The 23751-nt window shown below is 33.2% G+C and overlaps 1 protein-coding gene and 1 non-coding gene across 3 annotated transcripts; one reads left to right on the forward strand and one right to left on the reverse strand.

Annotated features, from left to right (window-relative positions):
* The first annotated feature begins 16710 nt into the window (after positions 1 to 16710).
* LOC105798909 (uncharacterized) lies at positions 16711 to 17111 on the forward strand. The gene is made up of 2 exons (XR_008197640.1): positions 16711 to 16773; positions 16856 to 17111. It is a non-coding gene; the product is annotated as an uncharacterized LOC105798909 (transcript).
* A 3262-nt stretch (positions 17112 to 20373) lies between these two features.
* Positions 20374 to 23456, reverse strand: LOC105798897 (uncharacterized). Of its 2 annotated transcripts, XR_008197489.1 has the most exons (5): positions 23309 to 23456; positions 21693 to 21772; positions 21071 to 21195; positions 20595 to 20738; positions 20374 to 20520 (listed from the first exon to the last, which is right to left on the reverse strand). XR_008197489.1 is itself a non-coding variant. In XM_012629140.2 (4 exons), the coding sequence occupies exons 1-4, from the start codon at positions 23359 to 23361 to the stop codon at positions 20667 to 20669; spliced, it is 330 nt and encodes a 109-aa protein (XP_012484594.1). In that variant the 5' UTR covers positions 23362 to 23456; the 3' UTR covers positions 20374 to 20666. The 2 variants fall into 2 exon arrangements, 1 of the variants encoding a protein (XP_012484594.1); XM_012629140.2 differs by having other exon boundaries at positions 20374 to 20738.
* Positions 23457 to 23751: the final 295 nt, after the last annotated feature.

Genomic DNA, 23751 nt, shown 5'->3' on the forward strand with positions numbered 1-23751 from the left:
CCGAGTAAAGTTTATTTATGCATGAATCTAAAAAATAATTTTGTGAAATACCAAGTCTTCGGCGCCAATCCTATAAGTATTTCAGACTTGGAAAAATTTTAGTTTAGAAAACTCTGAAATGATTAGAATTGTACAGTGATTGTTAGAGCTTAAAACATTTCTGAAACTTCTTCTGATAACTTTTGAGCATAAAATATCTGTTAATAAATACTGAAATTAATACATAAAATTTTTAATGTAGATACTATATACAATGAGCACTCGTGGATCACATGGACACAGTACCCGTGGGTACGATAGGTGCCGAAGAGGGGCTTGAGCTAAGTCATCCTCGATGGGCAGTATGTCCAATCTAGGTATGAGTGAGACACAGACTACACCTACTGCTGAGATCGGGCCTCAATGTCACTCGGATGGGGACGACGCATTATCCCAAGCCTTGCTGAGAGTTTTGGAGAGGATCGCTAGGCCCTATTCTAGTTCTGAGAGCCATGGGTTGGTAACTGAACGACTTCAGTTCAACGGTGCTTAATTGTTTAGGGGTGTCATTAGAGTCGCCCCGACTATGGTCGAATATTGGTTGGAGGCCACAGAGAGGATTATGAATGACATCGACTGCACCCCTGAGTAGAAATTGAAGGGTGTAGTATCTCTACTTCGCGACGAGGCATACTAGTGGTGGTTGACGGTTGAGGAGGGTACTGAACCAAATCAAATTACATGGGATTGTTTCAAGAATGCCTTCCAAAGTAAGCATGTGGAGGAAAGTTATGTGGATGCTCGTAGACGTAAGTTTATGAGCCTTACTAGGGAGATAGGACTATGGCCGAGTATGAGGCCGAATTTCTGAGATTGAGCAGAGATGCTCGTGGGATGGTATCAACCAATTATGATAAGTGCATTCGCTTTGCGAAATGATTGAGATATATCTAATGATTTTGGTAGCTCCATAGAGGGAGCGGGTATTTACCGTCTTAGTGGACAATGCGAGAACTACTGAGGAGGTTAAGTACGTTGAGCGTGAAAATAGGGAGCATGATAGAGGTAAGAATACGAGGGATTCGGAGCCCTCTAGTTTCGTTTTGAGGCCTAAAAAATAGGCCAAATCTGATGGGCCTCTGAGGGTTGAGGTCCAAGTTGCTCCTAATGTGGTTCAGTCGTGTAGGGATTGTGTTAACACCATCCGGGTGAGTGTTGGAGGAGGTTAGGAGCTTGTTTGCGTTGTGGATCGATAGAGTACCATATTAGGGATTACCTACAGCGGTCTAATTAGATGCAAGCTCCAACTCTGAAATTTGTTCAGCCTCAGTGGACAGTTCAGCAGTCGCCTAGGGGTCGTGGTCTGATGAAGGGTGGTAATGGTATGGGTAGAGTTTAGAGAGCATCGAGCAGAGGTACTAATTAGACTAAGGCAAGATAGCCTTTATTGGCTTATGCGGCTAGATGCTGTGAGGACAGAGATGCCGCGGATGTTATCACCGGTACATTTTTTATGCATACTACTTGCTATATTACTTTCATAGATATAGGATCAACACACTCTTATATAGCTAGTTCTGTTTATGTAAATTTGGGGATTTCTGTTGAGAGCACTTCTGGAGAGATCATTGTACTTAGTCTATTGGGTCAATCAGTTCGGGTTAATAGATTTTATAGGAACGTACCGTTGGAGATAAAAAGGGTTGTGTTTTCGGCTAATATGATAGAGCTACCATTTTAGAAATTTGATTCAATTTTGGGAATGGACTGGCTCGTGGAGCATCGGGTCAGTTTGGACTATGTTACTAAAAGGGTAGTTTTGAGATTTGAGAATGATGTGGAAGTAATTATGATCGGTGAACGTGAGGATTACTTATCAAATGTGATCTTCGCTCTTATGGTTGAAAAGTTGGTTCGTAAATGATGTGAGGCATTTTTGGCCTATGTATGTAAATCGGCTTTTGTGGATTTATCTGTTAGGAACATTCAAACGGTTAAGGAGTTTCCAGATGTCTTTATTGAGGAGTTGTCAGGTTTGCCTCCGAATAGAGAGGTGGAGTTCAATATCGAGGTTCTACTGGGTACAACTCCGGTGTCCAATGCTCTCTATCGCATGGCACCGAAGAAGGTTATGGAACTAAAGGCTCAGCTTTAGGAACTCCTCGATCGAAGGTTCATCTGTCCTAGTGTGTGTATGTAGAGGGCACCAGTGCTGTTTGTAAATAAGAAGGATGATACTATGAGGATGTGTATAGATTATCGTCAATAGAAGAAATTGACAGTAAAGAATAAGTGCCCACTTCCAAGGATCGATGACTTATTCGACCAATGTCGTAGGGCATCTATGTTTTCGAAGATAGATCTTCGTTCTGGGTGCCATCAACTTAAGGTTAAGGATGTCTATGTTCATAAGACTACTTTTAGGACTTGTTATGGGCACTATGAGTTCCTAGTCATGCCCTTTGGTTTGACGAATGCTCCGATTACATTCATGGATCTTATGAACCGGGTTTTTCACCCGTATTTGGATCAGTTTCTTGTGGTATTCATGGACGACATTCTGGTATACTTTAAGACTGAGGATGATCATGATGAGTATCTTAGAGTAGTTCTTCAGATACTCCGTGAGAATCGACTCTATACTAAGTTGAGAAAATAAGAGTTTTGGCTTAAGGAAGTCACATTTCTGGGTCATGTGATTTCTACTGAGGAGATTAGAGTTGATCTTAAGAAAATCGAGGTTGTGCTTAAGTGGAAACAACCTAGGAATGTTTCTGAGATCTGTAGTTTTCTTGGGCTAGCGGGTTACTATCGAAGATTTGTTAAGGGCTTCTCATTTATTGCAACTCCTCTGACTAAGTTGTTGTGTAAGAACATCCCATTTATCTGGATTGATGAGCAACAATTGAGATTTGAGAAGCTAAAATCTATTTTGACTTAGGCCTTTATTCTGAGACAGCCTGAATCTGGTAAAGAATTCGTGGTTTACAGGGACGTATCCCATGTTGGTTTGGGTTGTATTCTGATGCAAGATAGTAATGTAGTGACTTATGCTTCCCGACAGCTTAAGTGACACGAAAGGAACTATCCTACACATGATCTTGAATTAGCTACGATTGTCTTCACCTTAAAGATTTGAAGGCATTATTTGTATAGTGAGAGATGTATCATTTACACTAATCACAAGGGCTTTAAGTATCTCCTAACTCAGAAGGAGTTAAACCTTAGACAATGTAGATGGATAAAGTTGTTTAAGGACTACAACTGCAAAATTGAGTACCATCCTGGTAAGGTCAATGTAGTGGCTGATGCTCTTAGTTGTAGAGCAATTTCTGATTTGAGGGTGATGTTTGCTCGCCTAAGTTTGTTTGATGATGGGATTCTGTTAGCCAAGTTGCAAGTTAAGCTGACTTAGTTTGATCAGATTCGAGATAAACAATTGGGGGATGATTCTTTAGTCCTTTGATTCCATCAGGTTGAGGATGGTAGTATGTCTGATTTTGAGCTAAATAGTGATGGGGTTATGTGTTTTCAAGGACAGGACTGTGTGCCTAACGATTCTTGTTTGAAGTAGTCTATTTTGCGAAAAGCGTATAGTAACCCTTATGTTGTGCATCTCGGCGGGAATAAAATGTATCGGGATCTCCGTAAATTGTATTGGTTGTTTGGTTTGAAACGGAGGGTGACTGATTTCGTCTCTCGTTGTCTGACGTACCAGCAAGTTAAGGCTGAGCACTAATTACCTTCGAGTTTGCTTCAACCCGTTAAGATTCCATTGTGGAAATGGAAATGATTGACTATGAATTTTATTAGTGGGTTGCCCTTAACACCTAGTAAGGATTCTGTGTGGGTCATCAAGGATCGGTTGACTAAGTTTGCCCATTTCATTCCTGTTAGGATAGACTACTCTCTTCAAAAACTGGCCAAGTTATATGTTTCGGTGATCGTGAGACTTAATGGGGTTCTGATTTCGATTATTTATGATAAATATCCTCGCTTCACTTCTTAGTTTTAGAGGAAACTTTATGAGACTCTGGGTTCGAGAGTAGACTTTAGTATTGCATTCCATCCTCAGATCGATTGTCAATCTGATAGGGTGATTCAGATATTGAAGGATATGCTTTACAGTTGTATGATTTATTTCTAAAGTAGTTGGGAGGAGTTTCTGCCATTGGTCGAGTTTGACTATAATAATAGTTTTCAGTCTAGATCAGATAGCACCTTACGAGGCTTTGTATAGTCGTAAGTGTCGTACTCCATTGGGTTGGACTGAGTTGGGTGAGCGGCGACTTTTAGGTCCGGAGGTGGTTTTCGAGACTGAGGATAAAGTTAAATTGATTCGGGATCATCTTAAGGTGGCTTCTGACAAACATAAGTCATATGTAGATCTGAAAATGAGGGATATCGAGTTTTCTGTGGGTGATTATGTCTTCCTTAAGGTGTTTCCATGGAAGAAGGTCATTCCTTTTGGATGTAAGGGCAAGTTAAGCCCTAGGTTCATTGGGTCGTACTAGATTCTAAGACGTGTGAGATCGGTTGCTTATCAGTTAGAACTACCTCTAGAGTTAGATCGTATTCATGATGTTTTCACGTTTAAACCGTATTCATGATGTGTTTTACGTCTCTATTTGAGGCGGTATCAGTCAAACCGTATTCATGATTTTTTTAATTTTTTCTTTCTTTTCTCGTCGTGTTGTCATGTTTGGGTTTCTTTTGTTTGTTATTATTATTTTATTTCATTTCATTTCATTTCATTTTATTCCCAAAAAATATGTTCCCATTATTCACATTTTTTTGGGTGTTGTTTCCCACTTTCTTTATTCCTTTTTTGGTTTTGCTTCTTACGGTTCAGTTTGCTATTGTTCTTTTTCTTGTTTTTCTTTCTTTCTTTCCCCAAACAGATTCAAGTTACATTTCAATTTTTATTATTCGACTTATCAATTATACCATGTTCATAACTCTGTTGTCTTTTAAATTCATTCTTGCTGTGTTGATTCGGTACGTTCCCAGGGCAGGTGGAGTTGTTTTTACTTATTTATTTTATTTTTATAGATCGATGAGTAAGTTGGGTTTTTTCATTATTTATTGTAATGGTATGAGTATTGATTTTGTTTGACCATTTTGATGCTCGATTAGGGGAGAATCGTGAGACGATTGGAGTTTCTCCAACAACTTAAGTATCGTATTGCTACTGTTCGTTTTAGCGGTAAGCATGAATGCATTTTCTTGAGTGATTGGATGAGGTGTTGTATTTGAGTTTTTATTAATTTCCTGTCTCATTACTAAAATTCATCGCGAAAATATCGTATTTAGGTTCTAGGAGTCTCGTGTTTGCATTCACGTCAAAATCGAACCAGGTGTGTACCAAAAAATAGTAGTTGACGAAAGCCAAAAAAGTTCATTGTCGATGCCACACGGCTTTGTGATAGACCATGCACTGGATCGTGTGTGACACACGATCTGGACTAATTGGGTCGTGTGGGTCACATGGGCATGTGAGCCTAAATTCTAAAAATTTCCCTAGCGTCGTACACGTCGTTTTGATCAACCATGGAACTTTCGTGGGGTCGGTATGTGTTCAAATAAACTGTATAATATGGAATCCGGTCATCTGTTTGCATGAATCTCGATAATTGCTTGTAAAACTAAAATGTCATATGATAAGTAAACTACGTAATATATTAAAAAAATTTAGAAAATGCTATGTATGTTCTATATCTGCTATGATATGTGTATATACTGAAAATATGTCTGATATCTGTTACATTCTATATTTGCATCTGAGTTGGGTTATATATTATGTAGAGGAAGTGTTTCTGTAAAAGACGATAATTTGCCTATTTATCTGGCAGCATAGCTGCAAATATTATGTAAAGTGTCTTATCGACACTAAGCGGTGTGTAGGGCTGGGTGGATGTTTCATACCCCACATTGTGTATTGGGATGGTCGGAGCTGGTGTGTAGCGGATGGGGGTAGGATTTCATGTCTGTACCTGAATTACTCTAATATGAATCTGATTCTGTTAATCTGTCTGATATGCGTCAATTTTTTTAAGTTATTCGTTATAAACTGGGTATCAAAAACTCACTTTCGGTTTGACTGATATTTTAAGGTAACCCTTAGACTTAGGTGGATCAGTGTAATCGGGAGCTCGGTTAAAATTTGTCTTTTCTTAAATTTGACTTAAAATTTTTGTTTGAGAGTTTTGTAAATTTTGGACTCTTTGGGACTGTTTTGGATTTTAGAACTTTAATGTTGTATTTTAGTTAATACTGCTTAAACGTTTAGTCGACGAAATTCGTTTTTCTACAAAATTAATGGTTTTCCAACAATAAACTGTGTTTTTTCCAAAACACCACCCTTTTAAGGAGTCCCCACTGCAATATAATAAGTTTTTAGAAAAAGAATAAACCAAAACGTTTTCAGTAATAAAATCAGACATGATACAATTTCGAATAATTTGGAATTTTAAGGGACTATTTTAATTGTTCAAATTTACGAAAACTGGAATATTCCAAGAAAATTACGTAATACTTCCTGATCTAACCATAACGTCTAGGCTAGGTTTGGGGTGTTAGATAGCAACCCATGACCACATTCCATATTTATCAATGCACACAATGCTAATAAGAGAATATCGTTAACACTTTAATCGAGCTACGAATTCCATAGTTGCTAGTAAAGTCATGTACCGAACATACCGGCTATAGGCTCGATCATCTTTAGAGCATAAGCCTCAACTTATATCAAAGCACATAAGTTACATACGCATGGTCAGTGGCTAACTCAGGATTTAGGTAAATCACATCATGAATGTCAGAAGTGAATTAATCCAAAAACGGATTCAGAATTAATTCAACTTAGGTCTAGTGCATTGTATCATTCTTCCAATGAGTACGTCTATGTCTCTACTTGTGCAGTCAACTACTCTGATAGCCAAGACTAGTCATCTTCCCAATTGGAATTGTAGACGACATAATAATCTTTCAAGTAATTGAATCAAACACTCACTTTGATTCTTTTACAGGATTGCGGACTCGTTTAGATTATCTACTGAAGTAAGTTGTTTTTCTCAAAATGTAAATGTTCTTACAATGCCACTTATCATCAGTTTGAATTTAGATAATCAATGAGCTAATATTTGCTTGTCACAATTTTTCTATGTATGCAAGACATGAAAGACAACAACAGAAAAGATATAACAGTGAAATGTCAAAGTTATTTATTCGTTGTTGAAATACATAGAATATAGTTACATGTTTACTACAATATGGACACATTTCCCAACAATGATTTCCATGGCATTAGTGTCGCGAGACCCACTCTGAATGATGTTTTCCTTGAGGTGGGACCACTATCGTCTCCCTACACCAACTTAATACATCGTTAGGTTCCCCATGACACTGTTTGACCAATTTGGGTCTCAAATGGGGAAAAAATAAGCAAAAATGTTTATTAATGATTAAATCTAAAAATTAACAAAAACATATAAAAGATACTTAAATTGCTTGAGAATAAACTTTTCAAGTGTTTTGGAGAGCCTAATTTGACATACCAAATTATGACAGATTAGATTTCTCTTATTGTGATTATTGGCTTTGTTATCTTCTCTCCGTAGGATCGGTTTTATAAGTTTATTAACATTAAATAGCTATAATATTTGATTAGTTTAGTGGTTAAGGAATACTAGAAACCAGGAGACATGGTTTTTATTCCTTTTAGTGGTGCATTCTTTTATTATTTTCTCTCCCGCGACAATTGATTTTATAAAATACTTGATGCAAAATAATATTGATAGTTGGGTGGTTGATTGGTTAAGGAAGAAGAGTTTTGGTATTAAGGCTTGGGTTCAAAATTTGGTGTGGTTTTGGGGATTTTTTTCTCAAAATCCAAACCCTTCAAAAGAATATCTGAAAGGAAGTCATGAAAGAAAAAATCCAGAAAATCAAGTATTGTACTGATAACATGTTATGGAATAAAGAGAAATAAATAGAGTAAAGAATAAAAAAAACAAAGAAAAATATGGGGAGCAAAAGAAAACGTATTTTATTGATTAATAGAGATATTTACACTGCTTCTCAAAGTCTACATTTATAGACATAAGAAGTATACATGGTATAAAACTCTAATTCTAATAAGCATTAAAGTCCTAATGTATTGATATTGATGGACATCCACTTAATAATAAAATATTTATAACACCAATGAATATAAAAAATTAATTTAGTATTGATATTATTTATTTGTTATTTATAATTAATCAATATGTTGAGTCTTTTTTAACTAATTTGTATAATTCGAAACTTTGAATGAATAAAAGTTTTAGTATATAAGCTGATTAAGTCTTAGCTCGGTTGGCATTAACATTTTTCCACTATAGGATGACGTGGGTTCTAGCGCGCTGAAGCATGTTTATCCTCCAATTTAAAGGGTTAGGGAGGGGTTATAGGTAGTTGTAAGCATTGTATCAAAAAATGGTATATAAAAAATATTATTGATATGATATTATCTATTATTAATATTTAATTAATATTACTTATTCTTAATATGTTTATCTCGTATAGTTCAAATGAATAAAAAATTTATTATAAATATTTTTTATATTTATTACATTCGATGTTATGATTTTGGTTATTATTAACAATTAATTAATATTCTTATTATTGAAACTTGTTTAGAGTTGTTTGGTATTTAAATAACATTGGTTCAACTTCAAACAATGAAATTGTGAGGAAAACATTTACTATTTTTATTAAGTTACAACTTCGTTATTGTGAGTGAAGTCATATCATGCATATGTACCTAACACACCAACTTTCAACCCACTACTTAGAGAGCATAGTTTTTCAACATATCAAAGTACATGAGATGTGCACTGTTGGAAGAAATCCAGTTTGAAAATAGTTTTCTTGCACAGCGAAAAATTAAAATTTTGAGAACCGACCTGGTTTGTGATATTTATAGCAATAAACCCTAAATAAATTCATACTCATGCTTTCGACTTAGCGAACATTCGTCGTTCCTGGCTTTCAACCAAATGATTTTCTCCTCTATTCTAGTACCACATACTGCTTCAAGTATGGGCTCGAATCAATTGAATCGAAACACAAAACTAGAAAAGGTTTCTCTTTTATTTGGGGTGAAAACGAAAATTCTCTCTTCTTTAATGGACACTGATATAATTGTTATTCTGGAAAAATATATTTAATAGTTGTGAATAAATTCTCTCTATTTTTTAGCAGAGTAACAATCTCTCAAAGCTCTGTATTATGCCTTACTGGTGTCATCTATTTATAAGAAGAGAAGGTAGAGCCCTTGTTGAGTTGTAGTGGTTTATTTCAAATAGAAAAACATCTTTCTACTTAGAGTAGGAGTGGAGTGGATGACACACCCTAGTATTCCTACTGGGGCTACTAGCCCTTTCGTGTTATGAGTAGTTTTGGGCGTCTTTCATATCGAGTCCAATTACGAGTACTTCTTGGGTCTTTTGACCTAATACTCTATAATGTGATCCAACCCGGTTCGACCTTTCTATTTCCCAAAATAAACTTTCCATTCTATATTAAATAATTTTCTCATCCCTATTTTACCCTTAATAAAGTTTTGATGATTTTATCCCTGGTAAAATTTTGACAATTTTACCCTTGGTAAAATTCGGAGAAGATATGTTTAATATTTCATAACTCAACATGTTCATTGTGATCGAATGGTTTATTTTCATTTTCAAGCTTCAAAACAGCTCAAAAACATAAACTCATTCTTTCGATCATTTTTAAGTAATCCATATAGAATTGTAAATGAATCATTTCCATTCCCAATTCTATTTTTGGAAACCTACATTTGTTTCCAAATGATTCCATTTTTCCATTTCAGAAAAAACCATAATGATTCCTGAATGTTTCTCATTTCACTTTTCCTATTCATTTAGTTCATTTCTATTCAAACATGCAATTCATTTATGATTTCAACGAGCTAGCGGAGGGACTAGTTCGACATATGTAATTAGGGCTCAAATTATTTATAATTAAGTACTGGCTTTTCACCTATTAATTATAAACTTATTAAGTCTGTGACACCCCAAACCCGGTCTAAATGTTATGACCGAATCTGGCGATGTCACATTGTAACACCCCTTTCCAATATTCGATGCCGGAATAGGGTACGGGGCATTACTAGAAGACATACATTTGCATATGTATTAAACCGAGTTACAAAATTTCATCCGAATTAAAACTTTTAAATTATTAACGTGATTTTATAATTTTTTACAACATATCCTGGAAATATTATATTCATAACAAATAGGGCCTACGAGATCCGATATTTACTCATGTAATTCAAAGCTTCATTTCCATTTCATTCAATTCACAATTTCTCATGTTCACAATTCAAATCAATTTCTCAATCCAATATATATATTTCAATCATCTAAGAATATAATTCAAGTTACACGAACTTACCAGGCTAAATTGCAGAAATACCAAAATTCAGGGACATTTTGGTAATTTTCTATTTTCCTCGAATTTTCACCCAATCTTGATATAAATTAATATTTCATTCAATTTATTAATTTAAATAATAAAACAATTCATTGCATGCAATTTGGTCACTTTTTGACATCTTTACCAATTTACCCTTAAAATATTACTTTTATTCAATTTAGTCCTTGAACCTAAAACATGCAAATTGGTCATTTTTAATGAGAACTCATGCTAGTTGAAATCATTTATTTTCCTCCTCCTCCTCTCCATTCCACATCCTTAATGTATAATATGCTTATATGTAACATTATCTATAATTTCACCATTTATTTATATATTAATTCAAAGTTATCCACTTGAGTCATAGTCAGTAAATTATTTATATCCTAAGCTACGAAACTCCAAATTAAGATCCGCTAAATTCCTATGAAACTATACTCACATATCTTCTTACGATAATATTTTAAGAATTTTTGGTTTAGCAAATAAGTACAGTTTATTCTTTAAAGATTCCCTGTTTCACTGTTTGATAGTTCGACCCTCTTCACTAAAAATTAATTATCTATTTGTGAAAATTTTGGATGATGTTTACGTTTGTTTCTATTGAAAATAGACTAATTCAGTATTTTAAAATATAAATTTAAGTCTCTAATTATTTGTATTCAATTTTTATGATTTTCCAAAGTTAGAACAGGGAACCCGAATTCATTCTGACCTTGTATCACAAAAATTATTATATCTCATGATTTACAATTCCATTACTTACACCGTTTCTTCTATGAGAAACTAGACTTAATAAGCTTTAATTCCATACTTTATTCATACTTTAATTCTATTTTCACTATTTATGGTGATTTTTCAAATTTAACCTACTACTGCTGTCCAAAACTATTTTAGTGCAAAATGTTGATTACTAGGTGTATAACTCCTTATTCCCTTCTCTATAATATTTCCCATCACTTTCACTTATTTCTCTTCACTAATATATCAAGAACTTAAGACCTTATATAAGAAAACTCTACTATAACATTATTTCCATGCTTTTCAATAATATCAAATTTAAAATATATTGAAATCTTGATGTTCTTACATTGTGCTATTGATTTCAATCTTTAGCTTGATTTTCTCTCTCCTCCAGCTTCTATTTCTTGAATCTAACTTGATATTCTAGCTCCCCATTGTCTCCTTATCAATTTTCTTTCTTGGTGGCTATGGAAATTTCTTTGATTTCTAAGTGAAAATGGTGAATTTTTGGTGGGAGGACCAAATTGTAAAGAGAGGAAAACTTCTTTCTTTTCCTCTCTTCTCACGTTGGTTGCATCGAAAAGATGATAATTTTTTCATCATCTTTCCTCCCTTTTATATTAATCATTTCATAATAAAATAATACTAAAAATCTTAATAAAATATTAATTAAATAACATTTATCTATTTAATTAATTAAAAATATCACAAACATCATCATTACCTTTTAGAATTCTCTCTCTCTCTATTTGACCATTTTGCCCTCTATAATCTTTTGAAATTCCATCCTTGAGTCATCACTTAATTTGGTAAAATTGCAATTTAGTCCCTCAAAATTCTTCGCCTTTTCAATTTGGTCCTAATTCATCCATTTTATTTAGTTTCTAGATTATTCCAATCTTAAAATATTTACACTATTGGTCCTTCAACTTTTTTGTATTTACACTTTAACCCCTTAAATTTTGAGTATTTACTCTTGGGTAACAAAACTTTTCTCACTTTTGCAATTTAATCCTTTCTTAAATTAATATGTCATAATATACTTCTCAATGTTGACATAACTCAATATTATCCTTTTTATCACTTTATTTCCTTATTTTACTATACCAAGGATATTATCTTACTTTCTTACTGTAGTAATTTTCGGGGTATTACAAAGTCACAAACTCATTCCACTATAGTATCATGACTGAGCCCCCCCTTAACGACATACCATTACGAAAACAACTACTTAGTGCTTGTCCAATGACATTGTCATAAGTGTGTTACCCTCATAGGATATCATTAATCTCTTTGGGATAATATATGTTCTCCCAATATGATCCTATTTTATTTCATGGTAACCATTATATTTTCCTTCATGAAAAGTCAATTACTATCAAATAGTAATTAAGTCATTCATCACAAAGACGAAAGACCATGGCCATGTTTCCTTTTCATCAACCATGTAATGCCAATGAGAGGATATCAATTACTCATATCTCGGGTCATGAATTCCACTATTGTGAATGATGCTACGTATTGCAGAAGTCGTACACCCAATGCGCCAACTTTCGGTTCCTTATCTATTTGAACTCGAACTTTTACTTATATCAAAGTGTACGAGTCACGCATACATAGTTCGCCATCCACTCAGGATTTAGGTATGCCAAACTATGAACATCACAAGCGAATAAATCCATAAACAGATTCGAGATCCATTCTACTTGGGTCCAGTCCGATGTACTTGTCAGTTCAGTTAGTCACATCTATGTCTTTATCTTTTGAGAGTCATCTGCTCCAATGCCTAAAACAAGGCATCTCCCAAATTGGACTTGATAGACAACATATTAGTCTTTCAATCGGTTTTCTCATTTCTAATTAGACTAAGAATATGTTTAGGTTCGTCTAGTAGTATAAGTTATCTTTTCGTATTACAATCCAACCACGTAATACCGCTTAATATTAGTTAAACATTAGACAAATAATGAGCAACATTTGCTTCCATTTTGCTTTGCATGCAAAAACCATGTAAGGACAATATACAAAGTATTAATGTAATTAATGAATAATTTTATTAACCGATCTATTCGAAAAACCACAAGTGTCCTTAGACGAAAATACTACACTTAGGGCACCAGATCCAACATGCACATATGATCATTCTTTTACTTAGGATTAAGGCATGTCACACTATGAATGACAAAAATGAATTAATCCATAAATGGATCTAGGTCTAACTCAACTCGGATTTTGTTCGATGTAATGTCAATCCATACAATCACATATATGTCTCTATTTCTGGATTTAATCCAACTCTAATTTTCAAGACAATCTATCTCCCCAATTAGACTTATAAATGACATAATAATACTAACTTAATTCATTTCCCCAATTTGATCCCATAGATTATGGAACATTTGGATTACTTACTAATATAAGTTTCCTCGTCACATTACAATTTTGGGATTGTGTCCTTAACGTAGTGCTTTCACCATCATGCTTGTAATTTTTTGAATAGATTTGTTAAATAAAATTTCACAATTAAAATTATTATACTTTGTATATTTGTCATCGATGGTTTTCACATGAAAAACAAAATGAATAAGTAAATATTGTCTCATCTGTTACCTATGGTTTAACTAATACTAAATTACATCATAAGTATGGATTATAATACGAAAATACAACTTATATTAGTATGTAGTTTAAATTTTTCATAGTTTGAGGAATCAAAATGAGCAATTGATTCAATGGACTATTATGTTGCCTATCAAGTCTTATTGGGGAGATACCTTATCTTGGGTATTGGAGTGGATGACTTCTAGAAAGATAGAGACATAGATGTGATTATTTGGATTGACAATACATCAAATAGGACTCAATTTGAATTTATTCTAGATTCGTTTATAAAATTATTCACTTGTAACATTCATAGTGTCACTTACCTCAATCTTGAATAAGGGACTGAATATGTGTATATAACTCATATAATTTGATATGTTGAAAGATGTGCTCAATTGGTATTAGGGTTGAAAGTTGATATGTTGGGAATATGATTTATGTATGACATGGCTTCACCTACAATAGTGAAATTCCTAGCTCGATTAAAGAGTAAACGGTATTCTTTCACTAGAATTGCATAAATTATGAGAAAAAAATATGGTGGTCATGAGATAAAATAGGATCATATTAGGAAAATAGATTTAACCCAAGAAGATTAAGAATATCTTATGAGGGTGGTACACTAATGACAAGGTCATTCGACAAAGCATAAATCTAAGGGTCCGTTTGATTGTAGTAAAACATTTTCCGGAAAAGGTTTTTAGCCTTTTCCAGTGTTTGTTTGGCTGAAAATATTTTCCTCACGTAAAATCAATTACAAACAAAGGAAAAAGAAGCCTTTAATTTTGGAAAATGTCTTACCGTTTCTAATTCGGTAAGACATTTTCAGGAAAATTTTAGACACCGATCTTCCCTTTCCCTTTCCCTTCCCCTTCCCCTTCCCCTATCCTTGACACCTGATCTTCTGCTTGCCCATCAGCCAACACCGATTCTTAACACCAGACACCGGCGTTCATCAACCTTTTTTCTATGTTTTGATTTCGGAACAATAATTGAGGGAATCAGAAAATGGAGAAAACTGATGGAATTGGGAAAGAAAATGGAAGCATAGAAGAAAAGCAAAGTTTCAAAGATGGATCAATTTGTGGGTATAGTTCGCTTCACCACCTCTTGAGCGCAAATCTCAAGCCTCAACTCTACCAGTCTTTTTTTTTTTTTTCCGCTTTCGGGTTGTAATTTATCTGTCTTCACTTTGTTGATTTAATTGGGTATTTTGTTTTTCTTAATCGGCCATGCTTTGGGCAAAAATTCCAATCTTTCTGTTATTTTTCTTGCTTATATATATATATATATATATATATATATATATATATATTGTAAAAGCAAATTTGATCATGAAAGAGGAAACCCATTTCATATTGTCTATTATGAATCGATTGGTTATTGTCATTTTGGTGGATTTTTGCCCTTTGAAATGATCATTACAGACGATCCTAGAATTTGTAAATGTTTATCTCATTAACAAGTAACATGTTTTGCCTATTAAAATTCAAAATCTCTGATCTTATTCTTGGTGAAAGTAACAATCTTTTGGAATTTTGTTATGGTTTATTGACGTAAAGTCACCGGTTTATACAGGGTTGAATTGTGGAACAACACTTGAAACTATTGTTCCACCTGAATCAGCTAAAGCCCTCTCTTCAAAACATGAGTTTGATCTTCAAGTGCCTATTTATTTATCCAACATTACTGCATTATAACGATTCACTGATATAGAGATCCATCATCTTAGGTAATCAATATTTATTTATCCGTAGATTTTTATAACAAATGAAATTAAATCAAAATGTTCAAATTCATGTTTCTAAATATAGCTTTAGAGAGAAATTTGTATAGTATATATAATGGTGCTTCTTCCTCTTTTGCTTCAGTTATTTATCTGTCTGGACTGATTCATATCTATGTAGTTGTCATATGAAGAGTTGTAGTACTTCTATCATGTCATAGATGCCGAGAAATTCAGATGGTTCGAGTGAGCAATGTAAAGTGGACTGATTTCTTGACTTCTATGCTTGTCGGATAAATGACTTTGTTGTCGGAAGATAAAATACTCTGTCCAATTCCAATGCATCCGAGTTGTCTCAAGGGAAGTATGTAGTGGTCAATGATAAAGAGTCTATGGATTGCGATCCTAAAGATGTTGATTCACTTTTGAAAACAACATTGGTGATAAGCTTTGATTTCAAGAAAGGAAGATTGAAAGGATTACTTAGGCAAAGTGTGAATGATATCTCAATGGAAGTTGATGAGGTATAGATTTTGCAACTCGCTACTCCTGTTTTTCGAAGATAAATGAGTAATGGTTCGACCATTAGGGACTGTAGAATTTGATTTATTAGAAGTGCTTGTGGTTTTGTACTCGAACTTCTAGAGCTAGTACTGAATCTGATCTACCTTTTTGTTTAACCTTTGTAATATCCAACAATCATATTCTCTCCCAAGACAAGTGAAAACCATTAATAGATAAAATTAAAAGCCCCGTTGCTCTCATGCTTATGTACTTGTACATTGTCTTGCTTTCATAAACAGTTGTTTTAAATTGTGCTACAACAAAGCACTAATCTTGTCTCTAATGATCAAGATAGATCTCAATTTAGGATACTCATAACAATTTTATAGGTTGTGTTGTTCTTTACCAATGTTGTCGAGGGTACAAATCATAAAAAATCTTGAGTTGGATATGCCATTTTAAATTTATTGGAAGGTAAGGACATGTTAATGCCTATTATCACTTGCACCCCTTTCTAACTCTTACCACCTTGTGCCTCAATTTTTGTCATTTCAATACAAGTATATTGTAGAAGGCAGTTATATGTACTTTTCCATTTCAAATCATTCCAGGCTTTCAAATTTTCTGCTGACAAAGAGTTGTTAAGAGAACCCCGGGTAAGGGTCGGTCTTCTTCAAAACTCTATTTTTGTTATAATTGGAAATCATGGCAACATAATAGGCAAGCACCGTAAGGTAAATGTAGTAGTTTACCTGGGTTTGGGTTTATGTTTCTTGAATTTTTATTGATTTTGCTTAATTGACTGGCTTCTGGCAGAACCATATTCCTAGAGTTGGAGACTTCAATGAGAGCACGTATTAAATCAATAGATTTAAATTGGGGACTTCAATGGGGCCTGTTGCCTTTGTTGATTGCAATTGCTGATATTTCTAGTATATTGCTAGTTCATTTGCTTCATAGATATCAGATGGTTGTCTGCCTCTTTACCTGGTTGAATTAAATCAATAGGTGTGAGTTGAAAATTTTGATTGTATGTATCATTCATTTTGATTTTACTATCAGTTCTATGAAATTCTTTTTTGGGCCATGAGTGATTTTTTCTTATCAGTTGTGTGAGCACGTTTCGCCATATGTCTAAGTAAAAAGCTGGATTCTTCGCTTGTATTTTTTCCTCTCTATTGGATGGCAGCCTATAGTATTGGGGCAATGCTTGATCTAGTAGTAGCTTTCAAAGAACATAGCTGAATGAATGCATATGGTTATGTATTTGTTGAATGCATACATATATACATATTTATGTCTGTAAATGTGTGCATTGGAATAAATTTTATAGGAGTTAGCTTTATGTTACAATGTAGATTGGTTGGCTAAGGAATTGGTTATACTTGAGAGTGGCTGAAATTTGATAATGATGCTATTTGTGTTGTTTGTAAGACAACAAAAAAATTACTTTTATGCTGAGCGTAACTTCATCAGGAGATCACTACAATTGATTCACTACTAATTAGTAAATTTCGGAAGTAGTTTGCAATGCTTTTATATTTTAATAATTGAGTATTATTATATATTTAATTTGATTTATTTATTTATAAATAAACCATTGGTAAAAACAATTTAAAATATAAAAATTTATTAATATGTCTATAAATTTATTAATATATGTAAAAACAACTTTTCCGGAAAATATTTTCAAGAAATCTACCAAACAACATAAAATATTTTACACAGATTCATCCAAACACCAGAAAAATATTTTCAGTAAATCATTTTCCAGAAAAGTAAATCATTTTCCAGAAATCATTTTCCGGAAAACATTTTACTGGCAAACAAACAGACCCTAAGATTTTTTTCATAACGGTATATATTGGGGAGATCAATCATGGTACTTTTAGTGGATTGACTCCATGAGTAAATAATGTTGTTTATTAGGCGAAGAATTGGAATTTATTTGAAAATTATTTTAATCCCTAATTATATATATATATGAGGTCTATTCGCTAACTCAACACGACCTTGTATGGATTGCAAATTAAAATCAATATGATAAATGAATAAAACGATGAAAGAGAAATATATTGCATAAATTATTATCCACATTAAATGCATTTTCTTGAAAGGAACAATAGATGAATTAAAACTAATTTAATTTATTTGGATTATTATTTTATTGATAATAATTATATAATTGAGTTCAAAGTGAAAAATTAAATTAATTAGTCATCGCAATTTTATTGAACATGACAAATAAATTTAATTACTCACAAATTCTAATACGATAAAATCGTCAAGATTAGTTATTGAGTTGAATAATTATGAATTTATTTTAATTTAATTTAAAACTGGATTGCACATATACTTGTACCTAATGCATGAAAAGGCCCAACAAGCCAATTTGATATAGGAGGTGTGTTGCCCACCACATTGAGTCCTCAAGGGACTTTGGATTTTCTATTAAAAAATTATTTTTCACTATCTTCTAGTAGAACTCTTATTGTTTTTCCTAATATATAGGGGCTATGGGGTAAATAAGCACAATTGATATTTGGATACTTTGGCAAAATTTAAGGAAATTTCTTTAGATACAAAGTAAATTCAATTTTTCATGAGTACTCGTGAAAGAAAATTTCGGTTTTGGTTTCCTAGAGAGAAAGTGAACTTTCCCTACTAGAAAGTTGCAGCCTTGATTTCGTGCTAGGTTCATGATAAGAGCTAACTCTCTTAGCAACCGAAGGTTTGAGGATCACAAAGAAGATTGTTTGGTAAAAAGCCAAGATTCAATGAGTCTTGTTAGTCCAAAAACACAAGTACTAAATTTGGTAAATTTTATTGCCATACATAACACAACAAAGGTTCGAGTTTTGTAAAAACATTTTAAAATTTCACTATGCTATAATACTATTTTCATAAACAAATTTTTCAACATACAAACCATCCATGTAATGCAACTTAATATTAGTTAAACCTTAAGTAATTAGTGAGCCAATATTTGCTTACACATTTTACTTTACATGTAAAAATCATTGAGTGCATTCATAAAAAAAACATTAAATACTCCTACAAAAGTATCTATTTATTCAGTTACTTTGAAAAATTACAAATAAGCACTAATGAAATCACTACACTAGGGCACAAATACTAACAATCTTCCACTTACATCAGTGAAGTGAATGAGTCATATTTTTCCTCTCTTATGATATGATATTTGTGTTCAATGTGCTTTTTCCTTTTATGATGCCTAGTTTCCCTGATATTAGCTATGGAAGCACTGTTTTGTTAATAAGTGTGATAGCTTTTCTATATTAGAAAGTACTTCGAGATCAATTAAGAACTTCGGTGTGATACACTATAGCAAAATAAGTTTTTAGCGGCTTTTTTTGACGAAAAACGCCGCTTGAGATAGCCCCGCTAAAATTTGCGGCGTTTATGTGGAAAAACGCTGCTATAGAACATGATTTTTAGCGACGCTTTTTTTTTTACAAACGCCACAAGAGAGTCGAGCATGTTGTGGCGTTTGTAGCTAGAAGGGTTGCAAAAGATCATGTTCTATAGTGACGTTTGTGGGAAAATGCCACTAACATTAACAGATTTTACCAACCCATTTTATTTCATATAGAACCCGAATTTAACATATTTTCCTGTAACTTCAAATCCAACAACAAACTTCAAATCTAAATGATACTATCACGAAAGAAATATGTATATGATCTAAATCAATAACTGAAATAACAAAATATATTAAAAAATCCATATAATTATTAAAAAAAAAGAAACACACCCATTTAATGATTCCTTGATTTAAGTTCCTTACCCCCGAAAGAAAGAACAAAACAAATCCAAAGGAAATTTAACCATAAATTCTTACATTGGACACATAAGGGATCAAGGACAAAAGTATAACAGAAGTATAACAAATGACAGTTGTTTAATATTTTCGCTACCTTTTTATATCTAAATCAGGGCTTCCAATTACAGGCGAGTAATATTTTAGCTACCTTTTTAGATTTTAGCCACCCACCATTTTACTAAACAATCAAATTTTATTTTCAACTCTACCAAATTACCAAATTAGTAATAAAATGAAGGAGCGATTTTCGATAATTCTAATTTCAAATTAAATATCATAAATACTAAAAATTAAAAACCTATAGATAGAGAGAAGTTCAAAATCCCAATTGGTATTATTTTATAACCAGTTCATGAAAATGCAAAGGTTGCATGATGCCAATAATTCAAGTTGAGACAACGTAACAAGTTATGTACATACGTGTTACAGGGAAAGCACAATACCAAATTATTTGGTTATATATAATTTCAAGTTAGTAAGGTCATGAAAATAACAATAAAGAACATTTATGTCTTTAAACTGATCTTAAGTCACAACTTCAATTAAAAAAAACATTTCACTGGTATCCTATCAATGCGAGGATATCACAATGTCTATCTAACAGTTCCATAAGCTCCAACCCAGAATTGAAAAATATCTGTAATGCAGAATAGGAAGCATGATATTACACAATACTCACATAGTAAATACATACTACAGCAGAGGATATACCATGCCTTTCAGGAGTACAGGACCCTGAATCTACTGCCTCCAAATGGGCTGTGACAGTAGGGTGTTCTCAGCCTAAAACTCGGTTGGAGGTTTTAAACGTACTAATCTCCTGATCCTGTCTTTATCCGTGTTCTCTAGATATCCCTTGAGAATATTTAAGAAAAGGGGTGGGGCAAAACGTTAGCAGCAGTATCCATCGAAGAAAATGCAAAAGGATGCTAATTGACAATCAGACAAAAAGTCACAGTTTCCTGGCACAGAGATATTAGATGTGCTTAAGCAGCACGAGAAAGTGAGTTGCCACATGCTACATTAATTCTAGCGTTTTGAAAATCATGGCCAGATGAAAGATCATAATTAGTTTTCTTAAGCCTCACTGAAGTGGTGCAAGTCAAATAAAACAAATAGTACCAACAGCTTCTAATCAAAAGGAAGAAAGCCAAAACTATAGTTAGAATACCAATTTGTGACCTCACCTTCCAAATAATTTCATCCAAAGTCAAGCATATCCTTCTGTATTTATCCAGAAAAAGGCGCTCTGTTGGTAGCTTTCCACATACATCCTTTACAGCTGAGGTTATAACAAAGATCACCTCTGCCACTAGAGCAAAACTATTCAGGAAGTAAATCAGTAATAAAGTTCAAGTATGTAACCTAAAGAACCATGTTAGATGATATATTTGATTCCCTTTCAAATGCACTACAATTATTGGTGTTAACTTTCTTGTCTTTTTAATTCTGTGGAGTGCTAAATTACATTTCAAAAGATAAAAAAAGAAAAAGAAAAAAAAAAAGCAATATTTATTTTAATTTACAGACCATAAGAATGGGTCGCACTATGAGCAAGCAATGTTAAACATCATAGAGAAGCTTATGTAACTAAGAACACAGAGATATGTGCAAGTCACGATACAGAAAACCCAGTGTTTTAATATCAAATCATTCAGAACAGTTCTTTCAAAGAACCTATGAACCATTCAAGCTCTCTCACCTCAAACAGCATGAAAACTGCATACCTTAGTCAAGTTTCAAGTTTTGCCGCTTTACTAAATCTCACAAACTAGGATTGTACATGTAAAGAGGGCAAGATATACTTACATGCAAGTTCATCATACCCATCTTTGCCAACAACGTAGACGTTGACATCTCCAAGCACCGTGTAAACAATGTAAACAGACCTGATAAAAGAACATTTTTGTTCATTTATTTAAACTGATATCTCAGGATGGCTTTAATTAAGGTTTAGGAAACAGATCCATCCATAATCAACAAAGACAGGAAACTTGTGGCCTTGATGAATTAACTCATGGAATTAACTTAATTTCAGGGTAGAAAAAAATAAAACATGACAGAAGCAAAAAGGTTATGCTACTGCTGTATTTTGAATTAGAAGAACCAACTGCCCAGTTTAAAACGTATCCGTAAGTACAGACTATGTTTCTTTTTACTCTCAAAATGGCTTTTCCACTTGTGAAAGCTACCAGGCCACCCGAACAAAGATGGAAGTTTGGTAAAGAAATCCAGTGAATCAGGCCTGTTGAACCATTGTTTATACTTTAGACTCTCTGCAACTTAACAAACTTTAGCTACATGTTTAAAACATTTACATAATAACTAAAAATGAATGATGTGTTCATTGCGGTCCATGCTAGACTTGTGCAATTAACTATCAATTCTGTGCTAATGGCAGATGCAAGCGTTTCACATAGTTCAATCATGTTAGAACAGATCAACAAAATCACAACCATCAAAACCTTTAAAATTCAACAAAATCATGCAATGCGATTTAGCCTAAAAACATTCAAGAAATCAAACCGAAACCTACCATAACTCAAATCTAACCTTACATTTATACTTAAGAACTTAAAACTAACCTAAAAACATTGAATTCTCTGTTGAAATCTCAACTCTTCACATAGACAATAAGAAATCTCATTAGCACGGTAAATCTAACCTGAAAAACAACAAGAAATCTTAAAAATCTCGACTCTCTCTAACCCAACGAACATGAGCATAGTTTTAAAAATGAGGAAATCATTAGAAATTAAGTTTCATGGATAGAAAATCATTAAATTAAGTTATAGAAAATCATTAAATTAAGTTACATCACCACTGCCTAGTTGGATTTTCCAGAAATCAAAGTCAAGAACAATCAAGAAAACGGTCTCCCTTCTTTTCCATATTCTTACAAAAATAGAAAAAAATGGAAAATCATGTTTTGATCTTAAAAACATAGAAAATTTTGCTAAAAATAAAATTTTCAAAATTGATTGATAAGATTTAAAAGCTTAAAAATTATTGAAAGATTTGAGAGATATTTTGAAAGAAAATGTAGAGCAAATTGTGTTCGTGAAATGAAATGGTTGTTCAATATTTCAAAAACAAAATCTAATTTTCCATGGCATTAAATAAAAAATTGAATTTTGAATTTTGAATTTTGAATTTTAAATTTTATAGCAAAACACACTTTTGAAGAAACATATCATGTGTTTCCCAACCATCATCCATCTCCAATTTCTACCAAATCAAATCCTATCTAGAAAGTAGAATAAAATTATTCGATTTCCATAAAAAAAAGGACCCATTAACGATCTACGTCTATACAAAAAAGATTCAACTAATTCAACAAACTAGAAGCGATAAAGAGCATAGTTAGAAAAATCAGCAAAAGAAATCAAAGCATAGGATGGGAGAAAATGGAGGGGCAGACGTACTGTTCAACTAAGATGTTGCCTTCAGAGTTGGCGAATAACACCGCGAGAATCATGGCGATGTATCTCCCTCTCTCAGATACTTCCTTTTTCTCTTGAGGCAGGGAGACGGAGATCAGCTAAGTTGCTCCTGCTTTGTTCTGTGTCGTCAATTGCCGTTTTCTTTCCCATTTTCCTTTCTTTATTTTGCGTTTAGTTCGGTCGGATCAGATGTCGAGTCGGATGGAATTTTGTATTGTTGTTATACTTTTAGAGGTATTTAGAGAAAAACGCAGCTACTTCTTTACCTTTTGCGGCACTATTTCTAAAAACGCCATTATAGAACGACTTATTACGGCATGTTTCTTTTAGCCCCACTAATGATATATATATTTGTGGCGTTTTTTAATACAAACACCATTAAAAGTTTAACTTTTGCAGTGTTTTCGCTCTAAACGCCACTAAAA

Source organism: Gossypium raimondii, chromosome 7 (genome assembly GCF_025698545.1).
Source record: "Gossypium raimondii isolate GPD5lz chromosome 7, ASM2569854v1, whole genome shotgun sequence".
Lineage (NCBI taxonomy): Eukaryota > Viridiplantae > Streptophyta > Magnoliopsida > Malvales > Malvaceae > Gossypium > Gossypium raimondii.